Raw genomic sequence first — 19,571 nt, forward strand, 5'->3', positions numbered from 1 at the left:
TGGAGGAAGATACAGAAAATCTCCTAGAAATACTAGGGAACCAAGGGACGTGTGAAACTGAAATAAATTAGTATTAATGAAGAGGTAGTGCTCAACCAGATTGAAGGTTGATAAATCTCCTGGATCAGATGAGCTACATCCCAGAGTGTTGAAGGAGGTGGCTAGAGAGATAGCAGATGCATTGGTGATTGTTTCAAAATTCTATAGATTCTGGAAAGTAGCAAATGTAACCCCACTATTTAAGAAAGGAGGGAGAGTGTAAACAGTAGCACAGACCTTTTGGTTTGACATCAGTATTAGGGAAAATGTTAGAATCTATTATAAAGGATGTGATAACTAGACACTTAGAAAATGATTGGGCAGAGTCAACATGGATTTATAAAAGGGAGATCATGTTTGACAAACTTGTTGGAATTTTATTTGAGGATGTTACTTGTAGCAGATAAAGGAGAACCAGTGGGTGTGGTGCATTTGAATTTTCAGAAGGCTTTTGATAAGGTCCCACACAAGAGGTTAGTAAACAAAATTGGAGCGCATGGGATTGTAGGTAATATACTGGCATGGATTGAGAATTGGTGAACAGACAGAAAACAGAAGGAATAAACAGGTCATTCACAGGATGACAGGCTGTTACTCGTGGAGTACCGCAAGGATCAGTGCTTGGGCCACAACTGTTCACAATCTATGTAAAAAATTTGGATGTGGTGTCCAAATGTAGTAATTCCAAATTTGCTGATGACACAAATCTAGGTGGCAATGTAAGTTGTGAGGAGGATGCAAGGAGGCTTCAAGGCGACTTGGACAGGCTAAGTAAATGGGCAAGTACATGGCAGATGGAAATGTGAATAAGTGTGACGTTATCCACTTTGGCAGAAAAAAAACAAATGCAGAGTATTTCTTAAATGGTGACAGGTTGGGAAGTGTTGAGGTCCAAAGCGACCCAGGGGTCCTGGCTCGAGTCACTAAAAGCTAGCAAGCAGGTGCAGTAAGCAATTAGGAAGGCAAATGGTATGTTGGCATTCATCTCAAGGGGCTTTGAGTACAGGAGTAAAGAAGTCTTGCTGCAATTGTAAAGAGTCTTGGTGAGATGGTATCTGGAGTACTGTGTACAGTTTTGGCCTTATCTAAGGAAGGATATTCTTGCCATAGAGGGAGTGCAACAGAGGTTCATCAGACTAATCCCTGGGATAGCAAGATTGTCTTACGAGGAGAGACTGAGGAAACTGGGTCTGTATTCCCTAGAGTTTCAAAGAAGGAATCGCATTAAAACTTACAACATTTTTAGTGTGATAGGGTGGATGTAGATGGGATGTTTCTCCTGGCTGGTGAGTCTCGAACCAAGGCACAGTCTCAGAATAATGGGTATGTCATTTAAGACTGAGATGAGGAGGAATTTCTTCAGAGGATCTTTGGAATTCGCTACCCCATTGAGCATGTTCAAGACAAAAGTCAATAGATAGCTGCATACTAATGACATCAGAGATATCGAGATCGCACAAGAAAATGGCTGAGGTAGATGATCAGCCACGATCTAACTGAATGGCGGAGCAGGCTTGACTGACTGAATGTCCTATTCCTATGAGAAGGCAGGGCCCAAGGATGGAGGGAGGAGTGCAGTGAGCTGGGCTGCAGCAGAGAGTCAATTGCAGTGGTGGCATATGGGAGGAAAAAGTGGCCATTTGGGAGAGTTGAAGTTAGGACATGGTACCAACAAGCAGGAGAGCAAGATCTTTTAAAAGTGAAAAGTGAGGTTTGATTGAGAAGGGGAGGACAATGAAGAAAGCCAAAACAAGTCACCGTGGCCAAGAAGCGGTTGTTCAAGAAGGCAGCTCACCATCACCTACTCAAGGGCAATTCGGGAAGGGCAATAAAAGCTGGTCTAGCCAGCGACACCCACATCCCATGAACAAATAAAACACAGGTCAGGGAGGAGAATTTTTAAAAAAGGAAAAGCAGCTGCATATACTGCTACAGGCTGTTTATTAGTATCTATGCTATTGCAGATGTGTCTGATGTTTTCTATATTGCTCCTTTTGCAATGGCCTTGATATGAGGCAACTGCTCAAATTTAATGGGCCACAGGTAGAAGGAAAAGAGTAACAGAAATCCAAAAACAGAAATCACTGAGCAGGCAACAGAGCAGATACATTGGGCCACCAAAAGAAAATGTTAATGAAGCTGCTGCACAGGATTAAATTTGAAATATGCAATTCTAGTAGTTAAAAGATGCATTTGAGTATGAAAAATTTATTGGAGAACACCAGGATGGAATAGAGGACAGAAAAGAATTTTCAATTGATGCTGTCATTCTAGACACCCACCTGCCAAGAATGAGGCATATTGATTTCGCCTTACGGACATTAGATTTCAAATTGTTGCTGGGAAGAAGAGAGGGCCTGTTACAAGGGCTGCCAGACTTGGATGGAGGACGTTTGCATACAAATGGGGACAAGAGAGGCTGCTTCCCTTATCCAATTTAACCCACAATGGACTTTGAGCACCAGACATTGAAGGTGAGGGAGCTCAAATGTCAGGATTTCCTGGAATAGCTAAAACCACAAACAGATGTGGTCAGACCAGCTGGTCACATGACGAGCCTGCTTGGCAACCCGGTTTTTCTCAAATTGTACAAACAGTTTGAACTGACTGTTTGCTCCTGGACTGAAAAGATCTCTCCTGGCTGGCTCATCACAGCCTCTCCTATCTGCTCCCATCTTTTTCAGACGGAACTCCAAATCCACTGGAGATACAGAAACCAAGAAAAATGTCTCCGACAGCAAACAAGGTTTAAGAAGAATACTGGGCCCCAACGAAAAGCAAGATCTACCCACAATCAAGGACTCTACAGTGAGCTCGAAGATCCGTAACACAAACCCTCTTCAGATATTGCCTCAAACTTTTCCACTTTATTTCTTCTTTTCTGTCTACCTGCATGTGTATCGCCTATGCATGCTAGTGTGGGCACGTCGTGTATCCGTAAGTGTTAATCGAATTACAGTTTAAGTTCAATAAATTTCAACCTTCTTTAAACCTAAGAAAACCTGTTTGTGCTGGTTTCTTTGCTTTATAATTGGAAAGCAGTGAACAAGGATTCACCAAGGGGGAGCTAAAAATATGGCGTGTTTAAAATTAAACCCTGTTACAGGTGAAGGCTGAAGGGGAACCCGAGAACTCTTTCTCACCGGGTCGTAACAGAAATTTGGGTGCTAGCATCTGGAATTGACCCACAAACTAGTGAAATTGGAAGTGGGAAGCCAAGTTGTTCCCAATCAAAAAAAGTAAGATTTCAATACAGGTTTTCTTGTGGTTGTGTGCTTGAATACTAAACATGTCTGCAACTGAAGCTAGTAGCTCCCCACGCCAAGGTAAAGTAACTTGGAATAAGTTAAAAGCACCATCTATGGAGGAGTTGAGGAAAATGGCTGAGCAGTGTGGGATCACTGTACGTGCCAAGGCTAGAAAGCCTAAACTAAGACCAGTGGCCAACCATTTTTCCCTTGAATCTGAAAAAGCAGAAACACGGTTAGAAGCAGACACCCGACAGGGTACTGCTAGCAAAGGTACAATTGGAACAGAGGAAATTTGAATTCGAAGAGAGAGAGGCAGGAGAGGGAGAGAGACAGACTAGCCCAGAAGGATTGTGAAGAGAGCTGAAGCAGCTTGAGTTAACTAGCGGCGGACAGAGCAACCCCAGTGAAAGCAGAGCAAATATGGAGTAGTGTAACTTGGCGTTGGGTACAGAATTGTTAAAACTAGCTCAACTAATTCCAAGATTCAATGAGGAGGATGCAGAAGCATTTTTGGGTCCTTTGTGAAACTGGCAAGGCAGCTAAAATGGCCAGCTGAGACCTGGCCTCTTTTACTGCAAAGCAAGCTAACTGGAAAAGTCCATGAGGTTTATTCCCTGTTGCCAGATGAAAGTTCATCAAATTATGAACTGACAAAAAATGCTATCCTCGGGGCATATGAATTGGTACCCAAAGCCCATCGCCAAAAGTGTAGAACCCTCAAGAAGCAAGCTAATCAAACTTATGTGGAGATTGAAAGAAGTAAGCAGCTGGCTTTTGACCAGTGGCTGAGGGCTCAAAGTACAGCTCAGCTATGAGAAGCTCAGATAAGTAATTTTGTTAGAGGAATTTAAACATTCTCTCCCACTCTCCATAAAGACCCACGCAGAAGAGAAGCTGGTTCAGAGGGTCCGGCAAGCGGCCATTCTAGCTGATGGGTTTGCTTTAATTTAGAAGCTGGTTTCCCAGGGGAGGACCTTTCCTAATCACCCCCACAAACCTGAAAAGGACAAGGGGTGAGAAGGTGATAGGAGCCCAAGCAGTCCTGGGAGAGAAAGAAAAGCAGGGGACAGAGGAGGACCTCCTCTAGCCAAATAGGTTCTGGGAGCAGGAATGAGACCCAGAGACCTGTGTGCTTTCATTGTAATAAAGCAGGGCATTTAAGAACTGACTGCTGGAAACTAAAGGGCAAACCGGTAGGGTTAATCAGGGCACACCTGCTCAGTGAAGAAGTGAACCTGTTGCAAAGCACAGCAGAAGCAGCTGTGGCTTTAATTGCAGTAAGGGTGCAACCCAGGAAGCTTACTACAGCAAGTACAGGAAAATTTAATAGGATTTGGGCAGCACAGTGGTTAGCACCGCAGCCTCACAGCTCCAGTGACCCGGGTTAAATTCTGGGTACTGCCTGTGTGGAGTTTGCAAGTTCTTCGTGTCTGCGTGGGTTTTCTCCGGGTGCTCCGGTTTCCTCACACAGCCAAAAGACTTGCAGGTTGGTAGGTAAATTGGCCATTATAAATTGCCCCTAGTATAGGTAGGTGGTAGGGAAATATAGGGACAGTTGGGGATGTAGTAGGAATATGGGATTAGTGTAGGATTAGTATAAATAGGTGGTTGATGGTCAGCACAGACTCGGTGGGCTGAAGGGCCTGTTTCAGTGCTTTATCTCTAAACTAAACTAAACATTCCTGAAGGCTATCAGGGTTTTGTGTCTGAAGGGAAAGTAACCCCATACCCCTCAAGTGGGGCAAGCAAGCCCACAGTAATTCTCGGACACAGGGGCCACTAGATGCCTTTTAGTGGGAAAAGGCCTGACCTTTCCCCCAGAGTGCAGAGTGAACACCAAAATGGCAGTGAATGGTATTGGAGGGCAGTGTATGCCTGTACCTGTGCACCTGGAGTGCAACCTAGTTTCGGGACCAGTGACCATAGGGATTGTCCCTAGTTTGACTGGACGGGTTGACCTGCTCCTCGGTATTGATCTGGCGGGGATAAAGTTGGTAGCCCCCCCACTCCTCCCCCATAGCGAAAGAAAGACCACAGGAGGTCAGAGGGACAGGACAGTGGCAGGAGATCAACCCCTGCAGTTTCCCTGAATGTGCAGTAGATCAGGCCATGATCAAACCAGCTACCCCAAAGGAGACTGAATTAGCACTGCAGGCAGATGGCCAGGTGTCTGTCTGTATGGGACTTTCTTTGGAAAGTTAAGAGACCCAGGGAATGAATTAAATGGATTTTCCCTAGCTGAGGCTCAGCGAGCCGACCCAGTATTGCGAGGGTTAGCACAGGCTGAAAGTGAAGCAGAGGGAGTCCCTGATTGCTACTGTCTAAAGATTGAGGTACTGATGAGGAAATGGAATTTTCCTTACAGACCTGACAGCAAGGACTGGACAGTAACTCACCAGTTAGTGGTGCCGCAGAGGTACCAGAGAGAAATATTAAGGGCCCACGAGACTACAGTGGCTGTACATGTCGGTATTTCAAAGACCAAAGCCCACATAAGACAGCATCTTGACTGGCCAAAACGCCACAATGTGATGGAGTACTGCAGGAGTTGCCACATGTGCCAGGATGAGGGGAAACCCCAACCTACAGTGACACGTGCACCCCTAAGTCATGTACTGGTGTTAGGAGGACCCTCCAGCAGAGGACTGGTGAACTGCAAGGGACTCCCACAGAGAACAAAAGGGGACAGGCAGGAAGGTTAAAGGAGGTCCAAGAGGAATCCCGGATGAAAACCCCTACTGTCTAGTTAGCCAACCCCAAAAAATGTGAAAAGTTACACCCCACATCCTCCTATGTAAATGAAGACACTAGAAACACCCCACAGAGCTGCTAACAGCATTTACAGGAACCTTTAAGGGGCACAGAAACCATGAGGGTGATGCCTCACCTAGTCAAAGTGCCACACAGGAGTGCAGTAGAGTCTGTACAAATACCTGGAGGTCCCAGAGAACAAAGGGGAAATGTGCAAAGAACCCTCCTCCGCAGTCAGAAAAGAGAACCACCCAGCCCCCTAAAGTCAAAAGCCTTAGCTTGACTCAAAGCACTGGAGTGTTCAGGATAGACTCAGCCACTACTGACTCTCCTGAGGAAAAAAATTCCAGCTTAGAGCTAATTAAAACTAACCCCGCCCCCACCTCTTTTCAGACCTCAATAGGAACCAAGACCCTAGGCAGCCATGGAAATGGGCGAACTGAAGAAAAACTTCCTCAAAAAAAATGTTTCTTGGGATGCCAAAAAGGGGAAATTAAAGCAGCTCTGCCATTAAGACAGGCTGTAATAAGTTTTAGGATTTATGAATAAATGGGAATGAATGAGAGAAATGCATGTTTTTTTCAGTATCTTATATTCTCTAGACCCTTTGAATGAAACATGCCTTTTCTCAAATCGCATTTCATTTTGCTGGGTGTGGAGGTGTCATGCTAGACTCCCACCTGCCAAGAATGAGGCATATTAATTTTACCATATGGACATTAAATTTCAAATTGTTGCTGGAAAGAGAAGGCCTGTTACAAGGGTTGCCATACACTTGGCTGGAAAACATTTAGATACAAATAGGGACAAAGGAGGTTACTTCTCTTATCCAACTTAACCCACAATGGACTTTGAGCACCAGACATTGAAGGTCAGGGGGCTCAAATTTCAGGATGACTGCTGGGATAACCGAATCCACAAACAGACGTGGTCAGACCAGCTGATCACGTGACTAGCCTGCTTAGCAACAGGGTTTTTCTGAATTGTACAAACCGTTTGAACTGAGTGTGACTGTTTGCTCCTGGACTGAAAAGACCTCTGCTGGCTGGCTCATCACAGCCTCTCCTGTCTGCTCTCATCTCTTTCTCACGAAACTCCAAAGCCACTGGAGACACATGAACACCAAGAGATAAAAGTCTCCTACAGCCAACAAGGTTTAAACCGAAAAGCAAGATCTACCCACAATCAAGGACTCTACAGTGAGCTTGAAGATCCGTAACAAAAACCTCTTCAGAGATTGCCTCAAACTTTTCCACTTTAATTCTTCTGCTCTGTTCTGCCTCTATCTGCATGTGTATCACTTATGTATGCTCGTGTGGGCGCATCGTGCATCCGTAGGCGTTAACCGAATTAGAGTTTAAGTTCAATAAATGTCAACCTTTCTTCTTTAAACCGAAGAAAACCTGTTTGTGCTGGTTTCTTTGCCTTATAATTGGAAAGCAGTGAACAAGGATTCACCAAGGGGGAGCTAAAAACACGGTGTGTTAAAAATTAAACCCTGTTACCGCAAGACCAGGTGAAGGCTGAGAGGAACCCCTAGACCCCTTTCTCGCCTGGTCATAACAATGCATTTAGCTAATCTTGGCTCTTTATATAAATTAGCACAAGCAAATATACATTTTGTGACCCAGTAAGAGGTATAAAATGTAGATATATTAATACATTTGTATATTATAAAAGTGCCAGGATAAATGAGATGGAGAGCCGTTATGAAAAGTACTGTTGAAAGTGTGAGACAATACATACTATGCTCAAGCCTTTTAATATGCAATTAATCAATCTCATGAAGAAACTTTATGGGCATTATAAACTAAACAGGCACTTATTTTTGCCATTCAACAGTAAATAAAATCAATGATAAAACTATTTAAAAACCAAATTCTTCTCACAAGTCAATCATGGCCAACAAACTTACATCATCAATAGTTTCAATCAGCTCAAATACTTTAACATTTTTGTCCCACTTCACTCTTAGCCCATCGGGCACGGGTTTTAGACACTCCCAGACTTCCTGTGGTGCCGCTTTAATTACCCCTTCACCTTTGTACCTGAAATCAAAGGCCACAAGAGAAAAGGGAAAGTATCAGAACAGTAATTACTTATACTAATAACTAATGGTCGCTTTATAACTGGCAGGTATTGCAACCTTTTCACCAAACTGTTTGTGGGAAAGGGGCTTTCCTGCTGCTGAGGACAAGGTACATTGTTGGCGTGGAGTACATGAATCTTTTAGCTGCATCCAACCCATGCTAATGAAATACTTTTGCAAATCCCTAAAATTAACCCAGTGTATGGTTCGGTAAAATATTAGTTTTAACAAAGAACTGAACAGATTGCCTCCAGTTCCTGGGTGAGGCTGACCAATTCACTGCTGTTTATTGGTTGTAGGAATTACAACTGGATGAAATGTACAAAATTTTGAGGAGACTGGATAGAGCGGAGGTGAAGGGTCTATTTACCTTAGCAGACAGGTCAGTGACGAGGAGGCACAGATTTAAAGTGATTGGTAGAAAAATTAGAGGGGAGACGAGGAAAAGCTTTTTCACCCAGAGGGTGGTGGGGGTCTGGAATCCACTGCCTGAAAGGGTAGTTGAGGCAGAGACCCTCAACTCATTGAACAGGAGTCTGGACATGCACCTCAAGTGCCATAATTTGCAGGGCTACAGACCAAATGCTGGAAGGTGGGATTTGAATAGGTGGATCGTGTTTCAGCTGGCACAGACACGATGGGCCAAGTGGCCTTAAACTTTCTATGATTCTATGAAAACGTGAATGTGATGAGGTTACAGCCAATACTTCACTGCTGGTTTCAATGGTGGCGAGCATGCAGGCAATCTCAAGGCAACATCTCAGTGAAAATTCACATCCGTTATGTCTAAATTCCTTCATGGTCTCACCCGCTCCCTATCTAACCTTGTAAACCTCTCCCACCCCCAAATCCTGCGTTCCTCCGACTTGAGCCCTTAACTCCACCACTGGTGGCTATGCCTTCCGCCAAGGTTCCTTACTCTGGAACTTCCCTCCTTAAATCCCTCTGCCTCTATACTACCCTGTTCTCTTTAACTTCCACCTCTTTGACCAAGCTTTGGGTAATTCCTTTTGATATCCTCTCCTTTAGCTCAACGCCCGTTTCCATGATTACGTCTGTGAAGCGCCAAGTGGGCGTTTTTCTATGTTAAAGGTGTTGTATAAATGTTGTCGTAATGCATAAAGGCACAAACACAATCTGGCAACTGGTGCTATTTTTGGCAGATTTCTGCTTAGGCTTTGCCTGTGGGTACAATCAGTACACCATTTTCAATCCTGTGCGGGCTCTGTATACAGCCAGCCAGTGTGAATGAACACATGAAAATAAAGAATTAGAGCAATTCTAACCAGGCATCGGATTTTCTCCTTACAGTGGGCACCATGTACCCAGTTTACACCTGAAGATGAGGGAAACATTTCCAATCCATACCCATGCATGAACTCCCGTCTACATTGATAATCAGACAGGCATGCTAACCCTTCTACACAGGCCACAGTTAGACAAAAATACCATTAATGAACAGGTGCTGCATAAAAACAACCCAAAATATTGGCAAGCACTCTGCAAATAAGTTTATGAAGCAGGTCAACAGACCATCTGATTACAGGAACAGGAGGTCGTCATTCAATCCCTCGAGCCCATTCTCCCAGTCAACTAGATCATGGCTGACTTATACCTCAACATTTTCCCACCTTTGCTTCATTTCCTATTTGATACCTTTACCCAACACAAATCTATCAATCTCTCCCCTGATAGCTCCAACAAACCCTCAGCATCCACAGCCTTTTGGGGAGAGAATTCGAGACTTCCACCACTCTTTCTGTGGAAAGGTGCTACTGGCAGATCTGTACATAACGGTAGACTCTGCTCCTTCTGACCATTAAGAGTTGGCATAAGTAAGTTTCATGAAAAATATTAGTAGGACTGAACTATGCAACACTCAGAAGATTTGATTCTATAATTAAAAATTACATACCAGCAGCAATGAATTCCCAGGTGAGTAGAAAATGGCACAAGTTACCTCACTGCCTACTTTATCAGAACTGCAATCAGGGAGGATTGCTGCTTAAACAAAAAATAAACATACACTCATCTCCACACTCACAAGTTTCCAGAATATTCTGACGATGGTCTCCAGGAGACACGAACTTCATTCTACAAACAAAGAAGAAAAACGCATTTAAAATGATTAAACTTTATATTTTGCAAAGTAAATCTCTAAACTTACAAAGACATGCAATCCCTTCATGTAAACAGTGTGAACATTATGGCAACAATAAGTCAGGATTACCTGTGGAAGTGTTTAAATGGCCTGTGTATTGTGCCAATGGTACAATGTTTGATTCATTGCACAATGCTTTTGATAGAAATCATTGGATTGAGTTTTTTGGACATTATGTAGTCATTAAATAGTTACTGTTTAGATTTTTTAAATGCCATGGATTAGAGGGGGAAAAAAAAGAAAACTTGTTAATTGCAGCACTATTTAAGGAAGCATGGTTTAATTTTGCATTGACATTGCAGCTGTAGTGTAAGGCAGCCATTATCCCCAGACAGGATTCAACTTCACAAAGTAGAACAAGACTTCCTGAAGGACTCACACACAATTTATAAGTCATGCTTAGTGTTGATCCTAAACAGAGACTGCTTCGTAACAATACTAAATTGCAGAGTGTTTGCACTGTAAAAGCAAAATCTTTAGTCCTGGAGGGTAGAGAAAAATGACTAACAAAAATTTTATAGTTATTCTGTGACCAATGTGGCTGCTTTATTCCAATGTGATTCAGTAAAATGCTACTGTAGGCTAGGAAAGATAAAGTATCAGATTACATTTAATATTTAAACAGATAAATAAGTGAATTCCCTTGTTATCTCCCAAAACAAATCTTTGCATTTATGCCGTTCACTTCATTAGACTGTCCTAACTGTAGGCATATCCAGGAATGACATTCAACATTGTTGCAGCAAGATGGGCAGGAGACCAAGGTAACATGCAGAACACAACTTGCATTTATATAGCAACTTTAATGGATTAAAACATCCCAAGATGCTTCACAGCAACAAACAAAATCTGACACCAAGCCATGCAACAAGATATTAGGGAAAATGACCAGAAGTTGGGTCAGAGATAAGATTTTAATCAGTGTCTTTAAGGAGGAAAGTGAGGTAGCAAGGCAGAGCCTTAGGGATGCTGAACAGGCCAGAACTGGAAGAACGCTGATATCTCAGAGGGTTGTAGGAGATTACAGATAGGAAAAGGCCAAGCCATAGAGGAATTTGAAAACAAGAATGAATTTTTAAATCTAGGAGATGCTCAACCGGGAGTCAATATAGGGGTGATGGGTGAATGGAACTTGGTGCAAGTTAGGATACAGACAGCAGTTCTTGGATGAGCTTAAATTTACAGAAGTTGGGCGATGTTAGAGGTGGTAGTACAACCTTGCATAAATCATTCTTCAGGGTGTGACTATTGTCTTCATGTCCAGTAAAGGCCTTGAGGGCAATATAGGTAGATTGATTTTTTTTTTAAATGATGAGGGTATATGTCGACTAGAGGAAGTAGAATCTAGTCCTCAGAAGTCTAAACTAAACCAAAATGTTTGAAGTCAAGTTAAAATTCTGCGAACTTCCAACAATTTTTGCTGCTTTTTTTGTCCGCTCGTAAAGCTTAACTGGCCAACAAAGCAGCATTCTGTCTCCTCGCATGCTTCAGCTGACTGGTCTTGGTGTTCTGTTTTAGGATTTAATGGGACACCATCAACAACTCTTTCCAAACCTTAAGGCTACAAATTTCAAACCAGCAAATAAGCAGTATGTGCACAACTGCTCTCTCTCTCCTCAAGACACTCTTTAAATCCTACCTCTGATCTGGTTTTTAGTAACCAGCCCTGTTTCCTTCTGGCTTGGTGTCAAATTCTGTCTGCTAACATTCCAGTGAAGCACCTCAGGACACTGTACGATGTCAAAGGAGCTACATAAATGCAAGTTGTTACCTAAACTTTTTGGGCAGATTGCCAGATCTCAAGGTCCATGTGACACATGGTATAGCTTGCACAAATCTGATCTAGCCTGATATTTTCTTAGAACAGATATAAGGGATAATAAACTAGAGACTGTAAGCTGGGAAAAAGTGACTAATTACACCAAATCTGATAGTTGGGGTGTGCACAAGAACAGCCCCATTCTTTTGCTCATGGATCAATGACAACTTTCTCTGGTTTTGCAATACTACAAACAGTTGGCAACAGAAATATGGATTAGCACTGGATGATTAAATGTAAAATTACCTCAAACAACTGAGACTTCAATTGTTTGTATGCATATGACTTTTGGAAAATTATACTTCAGCTGTCACATCAGAAAACAAACATGCAAACTATAATTAGCAGTATTTTAAATTCAATTCTTCCCATATTAATTTTTTTTCTTCCCTTCCCTGTTCTATTGCTTGTATTTCTGCTCTCACCTCTTCCCCTCCCTCCCAGAACCACGATAGGGCTCCCCTTGTCTTCAGCTTCCACTCCACCATCTTCCACATTCAATTGATCAACCTCTGCTATTTCCACCACCTTGAGTGTGATGCCACCCACTAATACATCTTCGCCCCACCCCCCACTTCAGCCTTCTGAAGTAGCAAACACTCCGTGACACCCAAGTCCACTCCTCAATCACCCCAATAACCCTTCCCCAAATGCAGGAGATGCAACATCTACCCTTTTACCTCTTCCCTTCTCATTATCCAAGGCCCCAAATACTCCTGCCATGTGAAACAGCAATATATTTTTACTTCTTTAAATTTAATCATTGCTCACAATGCAGTCTCCTCTACATTGAGACCACCAAATGCAGTTTGGCTGTCAGTTTGTGGAACACCTCCATTCAGTCCGCAAGCATGACCTTAACGTTCCGGTCCTCAGTCATTTTAATTCTCTGCCCACTCCGAATGCTATCCTTGTGCTGTTTCAACGAAGCTCAATATAAGCTTGAAGAACAGAACCTTGCCTTTCAATTCGGCACTTTACAACCTTGTGGACTCAACATTGAGTTCAACAATTTCAGATTATAACCTCTGCCCCCATTTTCAGCCAGCAGCTGTTGGTGTTGATTCTGCTATTCCCATTTACACCTCCTCTAGACCCATCTTTTGTTTCTCTACTTGTCCTATTTCCATCTCCTTCTGCCTTGCGCCATTAGTCCTTTTGTCATTTAATCTCTCCTGTCTTCCACCCTATTGCAGACATTCCCTTTTGTTCTCCAAAACAGTACCTGGACATGCACCTGAAGTGTTGTAACCTGCAAGACTACGGACCAGGTGCTGGAAGGTGGGATTAGATTGGGCGGCTAGTTTTTTTTTTTAAAGACGGCACAGTCACTATGGGCTGAATGGCCTCCTTCTGTGCCGTAACTTTTCTATGGTTCTCCACCCACCACACCCCCCCCTCCCCTCACAATCCCTTTTCCATTCCTCTGTATTTGCTGAAAACCTATTAACTTTCCCGGTTCTGACAAAACATTAACTACTTCGCTCCACAGATGCTGCCTAGTCTGAGTATTTCTAGCATTTTCTGTTCATAAAACAGAATTCATTCTCGATACCAAAATCTGATAATTAAAAAGCACATCTTTAACAAAACGATCATCTTTTACACAAGTAAAAGACCAAGTTTAAATTTAGAAGGCAATATTCCCACTGAAAATCATATTAATTTAATCTTTATTAGTATTTAGATCATGCTGCACCCTGATTGTGACCAGACCACTGAAGTGCAAGTGACAGTAAACATCTGACAAAAAAGGAGCTCCAGTTAGCAGCTGCAATGTACAAATGGACATCATGTTAACTTTTTTTCTAACAACTTCTTTTTCATGCCTGCGTTCATTGGGAATTTCAATGAACAAGGCTGGACCTTCCACACTACATTATCACGAATGTAGTCAATGATGCTCCTTTGTTGTTTTACGAAAGCATGTCATTCAAAGATGGATTCCCTCCCTCAAGGTCACCAAACCATGGATTCGAAAAAGCACCAGCTTGAGTGACAGCCAACGCTGGAATTTAATTTCAGGACTTCACTTGAGACTTCAATACTTTTAACTTTGGAGCTGCTTGGTCAAATAAAAGATCAGGAATAAAATCTTAACTAAAACCACTGGATACTGGAGACCTCCTCACAATCATAAAATACGAACAGGAAAGTACTAGAAGGCCAAATCATTTAGAGATTCAGCTGAAGCAAAGTGACTCAGCATTTTCTGTTTTTGTTCCGGACTTGTATTTTGGTTTTCACGCTCAAATTCAGTTTAAAAAAACAATTTGATTGCCTGCATGTGCAGAACTGCAAATTCAAAATAGAATTCACAATATGATTTCAGTAAAACAAACTGAATGTAAAATTTTGATTGTAGGAGAGGCTGAGCATCAGCAAACAGCTACCCTTGCTCACAGCACCTCATCCTCCTGTCCCACCCTCCCCATCAGGCTTTGCCCCTTCCTTCTCCCTCCACCCAAACGCTCCCCTGTCCTACCAGCCCCTCCCCTCCATTCCCCCATGCCCTCCATCTTCCCTCAATTCCCCCTTCCCCAATTCTTTGTACTCAGCCTCCCCTTCCACCCATCCCCCTTTCCCTTCCTACACTCCCTCCTCCTTCCTTCCCTCCCTCCACCTGCTTTCCCACAACCATCCTTCTTCCTTCCACCCCCTTCCTTCCTAATCCATCTTATCCCCTCTTCCAAACCATCACTACTCCCTCCTCCTCCCCTTCCTTCCAGCCCTCCCTCCACCTTCTTCCTCACAAAGCTGCATCCTTCGTCCTTTCCCCTCCCTCCCTCGCCCCCCCCTCTCTCGCTTCCCCCCCTCCATCTCTCGCCTCCCCTCCCTCCATCCATCTCTCGCCTCCCCTCCCTCCCTCCATCCACCCATCTCTCGCCTCCCCTCCCTCCCTCCATCCACCCATCTCTCGCCTCCCCTCCCTCCCTCCATCCACCCATCTCTCGCCTCCCCTCCCTCCCTCCATCCACCCATCTCTCGCCTCCCCTCCCTCCCTCCATCCACCCATCTCTCGCCTCCCCTCCCTCCCTCCATCCACCCATCTCTCGCCTCCCCTCCCTCCCTCCATCCATCTCTCGCCTCCCCCCCTCCATCCATCTCTCCCCTCCCTCCCTCCATCTTTCGCCTCCCCTCCCCCCCTCCCTCCACCTCTCGCCTCCCCTCCCTCCCTCCACCTCTCGCCTCCCCTCCCTCCCTCCACCTCTCGCCTCCCCTCCCTCCCTCCACCTCTCGCCTCGCCTCCCCTCCCTCCACCTCTCGCCTCCCCTCCCTCCACCTCTCGCCTCCCCTCCCTCCACCTCTCGCCTCCCCTCCCTCCACCTCTCGCCTCCCCTCACCCCCTCCCTCCACCTCCCGCCCTCTCCCCTCCCTCCACCTCTCGCTTCCTCCCCTCCCCCATCTCACGCTTCTCTTCCCTCCATCTCTCGCCTCCCCCCCTCCCTCCACCTCTCACCTACCCCCTCCCTCCACCCATCTCTCGCCTCCCCTCCCCCCTCCTCTCGCCTCCCCTCCCTCCATCTCTCGCCTCCCCTCCCACCCTCTCCCCACCTCCCCTCCCACCCTCTCCCCACCTCCCCTCCCACCCTCTCCCCACCTCCCCTTCCACCCTCTCTATACCTCTCGCTTCCTCCCCTCCCCCCCTCCATCTCTCGCTTCCTTCCCTCCCCCCCTCCATCTCTCGCTTCCTCCCCTCCCCCCCTCCATCTCTCGCTTCCTCCCCTCCCCCCTCCATCTCTCGCTGCCTCTCCCCTCCATCTCTCCCTCCACTCCTCACCTCCCCTCCCACGCCACCCCTCCCCCCACCTCCCTCCCTACCCCTCCCCTCCCTCCACCTCTCGCCTCCCCTCCCTCCACCTCTCGCCTCCCCTCCCCTCCCTCGCCTCCCCTCCCATCCCTCCCTCCGCCTCTCGCCTCCCATCCCTCCCCCCGCCTCTCGCCACCCCTCCCCCCGCCTCTCGCCACCCCTCCCCCCGCCTCTCGCCACCCCTCCCCCCGCCTCTCGCCACCCCTCCCCCCGCCTCTCGCCACCCCTCCCCCGCCTCTCGCCACCCCTCCCCCCGCCTCTCGCCACCCCTCCCCCCGCCTCTCGCCACCCCTCCCCCCGCCTCTCGCCACCCCTCCCCCCGCCTCTCGCCACCCCTCCCCCCGCCTCTCGCCACCCCTCCCTCCGCCTCTCGCCACCCCTCCCTCCGCCTCTCGCCACACCTCCCTCCGCCTCTCGCCACACCTCCCTCCGCCTCTCGCCACCCCTCCCTCCGCCTCTCGCCACCCCTCCCTCCGCCTCTCGCCACCCCTCCCTCCCTTCGTCTCTCGCCACCCCTCCCTCCCTTCGTCTCTCGCCACCCCTCCCTCCCTTCGTCTCTCGCCACCCCTCCCTCCCTTCGTCTCTCGCCACCCCTCCCTCCCTTCGTCTCTCGCCACCCCTCCCTCCCTTCGTCTCTCGCCACCCCTCCCTCCCTTCGTCTCGCGCCTCCCCTCCCTCCCTCCATCCATCCATCTCGCGCCTCCCCTCCCTCCCTCCATCTCGCGCCTCCCCTCCCTCCCTCCATCCATCTCTCGCCTCCCCGCCCTCCCTCCAGCCATCCATCTCTCGCCTCCCCTCCCTCCCTCCATCCATCCATCGCCTCCCCTCCCCTCCCTCCCTCCATCCATCTCTCGCCTCCCCTCCCCTCCCTCCCTCCATCCATCTCTCGCCTCCCCTCCCTCCCTCCATCTCTCGCCTCCCCTCCCTCCCTCCATCTCTCGCCTCCCCTCCCTCCCTCCCTCCATCTCTCGCCTCCCCTCCCTCCCTCCCTCGCCTCCCCTCCCTCCCTCCATCTCTCGCCTCCCCTCCCTCCCTCCATCCATCCATCTATCGCCTCCCCTCCCTCCCTCCAACTCTCGCCTCCCCTCCCTCCCTCCATCCATCCATCTCTCGCCTCCCCTCCCTCCCTCCCTCCATCCATCTCTCGCATCCCCTCCCTCCCTCCATCCATCTCTCGCCTCCCCTCCCTCCCTCCATCTCTCGCCTCCCCTCCCTCCCTCCATCCATCCATCCCTCGCCTCCCCTCCCTCCCTCCATCCCTCGCCTCCCCTCCCTCCCTCCCTCCATCCATCCCTCGCCTCCCCCCCTCCATCTCTCGCCTCCCCTCCCTCCCTCCATCCATCCATCCCTCGCCTCCCCTCCCTGCCTCCATCCCTCGCCTCCCCTCCCTCCCTCCATCCATCCCTCGCCTCCCCTCCCTCCCTCCCTCCATCTCTCGCCTCCCCTCCCTCCCTCCCTCCATCTCTCGCCTCCCCTCCCTCCCTCCCTCCCTCCATCTCTCGCCTCCCCTCCCTCCCTCCATCCATCCATCCCTCGCCTCCCCTCCCTCCCTCCATCCATCCATCTCTCGCCTCCCCTCCCTCCCTCCCTCCATCCATCTCTCGCCTCCCCTCCCTCCCTCCATCCATCTCTCGCCTCCCCTCCCTCCCTCCATCCATCCATCTCTCGCCTCCCCTCCCTCCCTCCATCCATCCATCTCTCGCCTCCCCTCCCTCCCTCCATCCATCCATCTCTCGCCTCCCCTCCCTCCCTCCATCCATCCATCTCTCGCCTCCCCTCCCTCCCTCCATCCATCCATCTCTCGCCTCCCCTCCCTCCCTCCATCCATCTCTCGCCTCCCCTCCCTCCCTCCATCCATCCATCCCTCGCCTCCCCTCCCTCCCTCCATCCCTCGCCTCCCCTCCCTCCCTCCATCCCTCGCCTCCCCTCCCTCCCTCCCTCCATCCATCCCTCGCCTCCCCCCCTCCATCTCTCGCCTCCCCTCCCTCCCTCCATCCATCCATCCCTCGCCTCCCCTCCCTGCCTCCATCCCTCGCCTCCCCTCCCTCCCTCCATCCATCCCTCGCCTCCCCTCCCTCCCTCCCTCCATCTCTCGCCTCCCCTCCCTCCCTCCCTCCATCTCTCGCCTCCCCTCCCTCCCTCCCTCCCTCCATCTCTCGCCTCCCCTCCCTCCCTCCATCCATCCATCCCTCGCCTCCCCTCCCTCCCTCCATCCATCCATCTCTCGCCTCCCCTCCCTCCCTCCATCCATCCATCTCTCGCCTCCCCTCCCTCCCTCCATCCATCCATCTCTCGCCTCCCCTCCCTCCCTCCATCCATCCATCTCTCGCCTCCCCTCCCTCCCTCCATCCATCCATCTCTCGCCTCCCCTCCCTCCCTCCATCCATCCATCTCTCGCCTCCCCTCCCTCCCTCCATCCATCCATCTCTCGCCTCCCCTCCCTCCCTCCATCCATCCATCTCTCGCCTCCCCTCCCTCCCTCCATCCATCCATCTCTCGCCTCCCCTCCCTCCCTCCATCCATCCATCTCTCGCCTCCCCTCCCTCCCTCCATCCATCCATCTCTCGCCTCCCCTCCCTCCCTCCATCCATCCATCTCTCGCCTCCCCTCCCTCCCTCCATCCATCCATCTCTCGCCTCCCCTCCCTCCCTCCATCCATCCATCTCTCGCCTGCCCTCCCTCCCTCCCTCCATCCATCTCTCGCCTCCCCTCCGTCCCTCCCTCCATCCATCTCTCCTCTCACCTCCCCTCCCTCCCTCCATCCATCTCTCGCCTCACCCCCTCCCTCCCTCTCACCCCTCCCTCCATCTCACCCCTCCCCTCCCTCCCTCTTCTCCTCGCCTCCCTCCCCCCCCCTCCCTCTTCCCCTCGCCTCCCTCCCTCTTCCCCCCCTCCTCTCGCCTCACCCCCTCCCTCCCTCTCACCCCTCCCTCCATCTCACCCCTCCCCTCCCTCTTCCCCTCGCCTCCCTCCCTCTTCCCCCCCTCCTCCTCTCCCTCCTCCCTCCCTCCATTTCTCCCCTCCCCTCTCCCTCCTCCCTCCTCCCTCCATTTCTCCCCTCCCTCCATCTCTCCGCTCCCCTCATCCATCTTTCCGCTCCCCTCATCCATCTCTCCATCTCCTTCCCTTCCCCTATGCCGGACTCACCGTATTCTTGCAGACCCTCCAGCCTCCGCCATCCTTGCTGTAAGTCAGCAGTTTCTCGGCCACCGCGTCCGCCACCATTCTGTAATTCATGCCGCCCCCAACACCGGCTCCGTGAGGAGAGGGGCGGCTCGCCCAGCCCGGCCTCGCACTCAGAGCTCAGCCGGCCTCCACCGGCAGCACGTATAGCGACTTCCCAGCACAGCTGCCGGTTTACGGTGTGAGCACCGGTCGCCGGGCTCTCCCATCCCCTCCACTCGGCCGCCGGGGCACTGCCGCGGGGCGCGCCGGGAGGTGTAGTCTGCAAGCCCGCCCCACCCAGCGACTTCCTACCGCAGCGGAAACCAGGCCGGACTACAACTCCCGTCACCCCACGCGGCAGAACCCACTCCACCCACAGCCCCTGTGATTGGCAGCTGAAGCCACCAATCAGCGGTGAGCTGTGTGCTGGCTTGCTGCTGCAGTGTTTGCATTGCAGTTACCGGCAGCTTTGATTTCGGAACACT

General features: G+C 49.2%; 1 protein-coding gene across 1 annotated transcript in view; it reads right to left on the reverse strand.

Moving 5' to 3' along the window:
- Positions 1-19,352, reverse strand: part of stard5 (StAR related lipid transfer domain containing 5) — a 62,908-nt gene extending 43,556 nt beyond the window's left edge. Inside the window, exons 1-3 of the mRNA XM_068017728.1 lie at positions 19,069-19,352; positions 10,175-10,224; positions 7,957-8,089 (exon numbers count right to left, since the gene is read on the reverse strand). Coding sequence (XP_067873829.1) covers positions 7,957-8,089; positions 10,175-10,224; positions 19,069-19,158 — 273 coding nt within the window. The 5' untranslated portion in view covers positions 19,159-19,352. The remainder of the gene's footprint in view (positions 1-7,956; positions 8,090-10,174; positions 10,225-19,068) is intronic.
- Positions 19,353-19,571: the final 219 nt, after the last annotated feature.

This window comes from Heterodontus francisci, chromosome 38 (assembly GCF_036365525.1).
Source record: "Heterodontus francisci isolate sHetFra1 chromosome 38, sHetFra1.hap1, whole genome shotgun sequence".
NCBI classification, from domain to species: Eukaryota; Metazoa; Chordata; class Chondrichthyes; order Heterodontiformes; family Heterodontidae; genus Heterodontus; species Heterodontus francisci.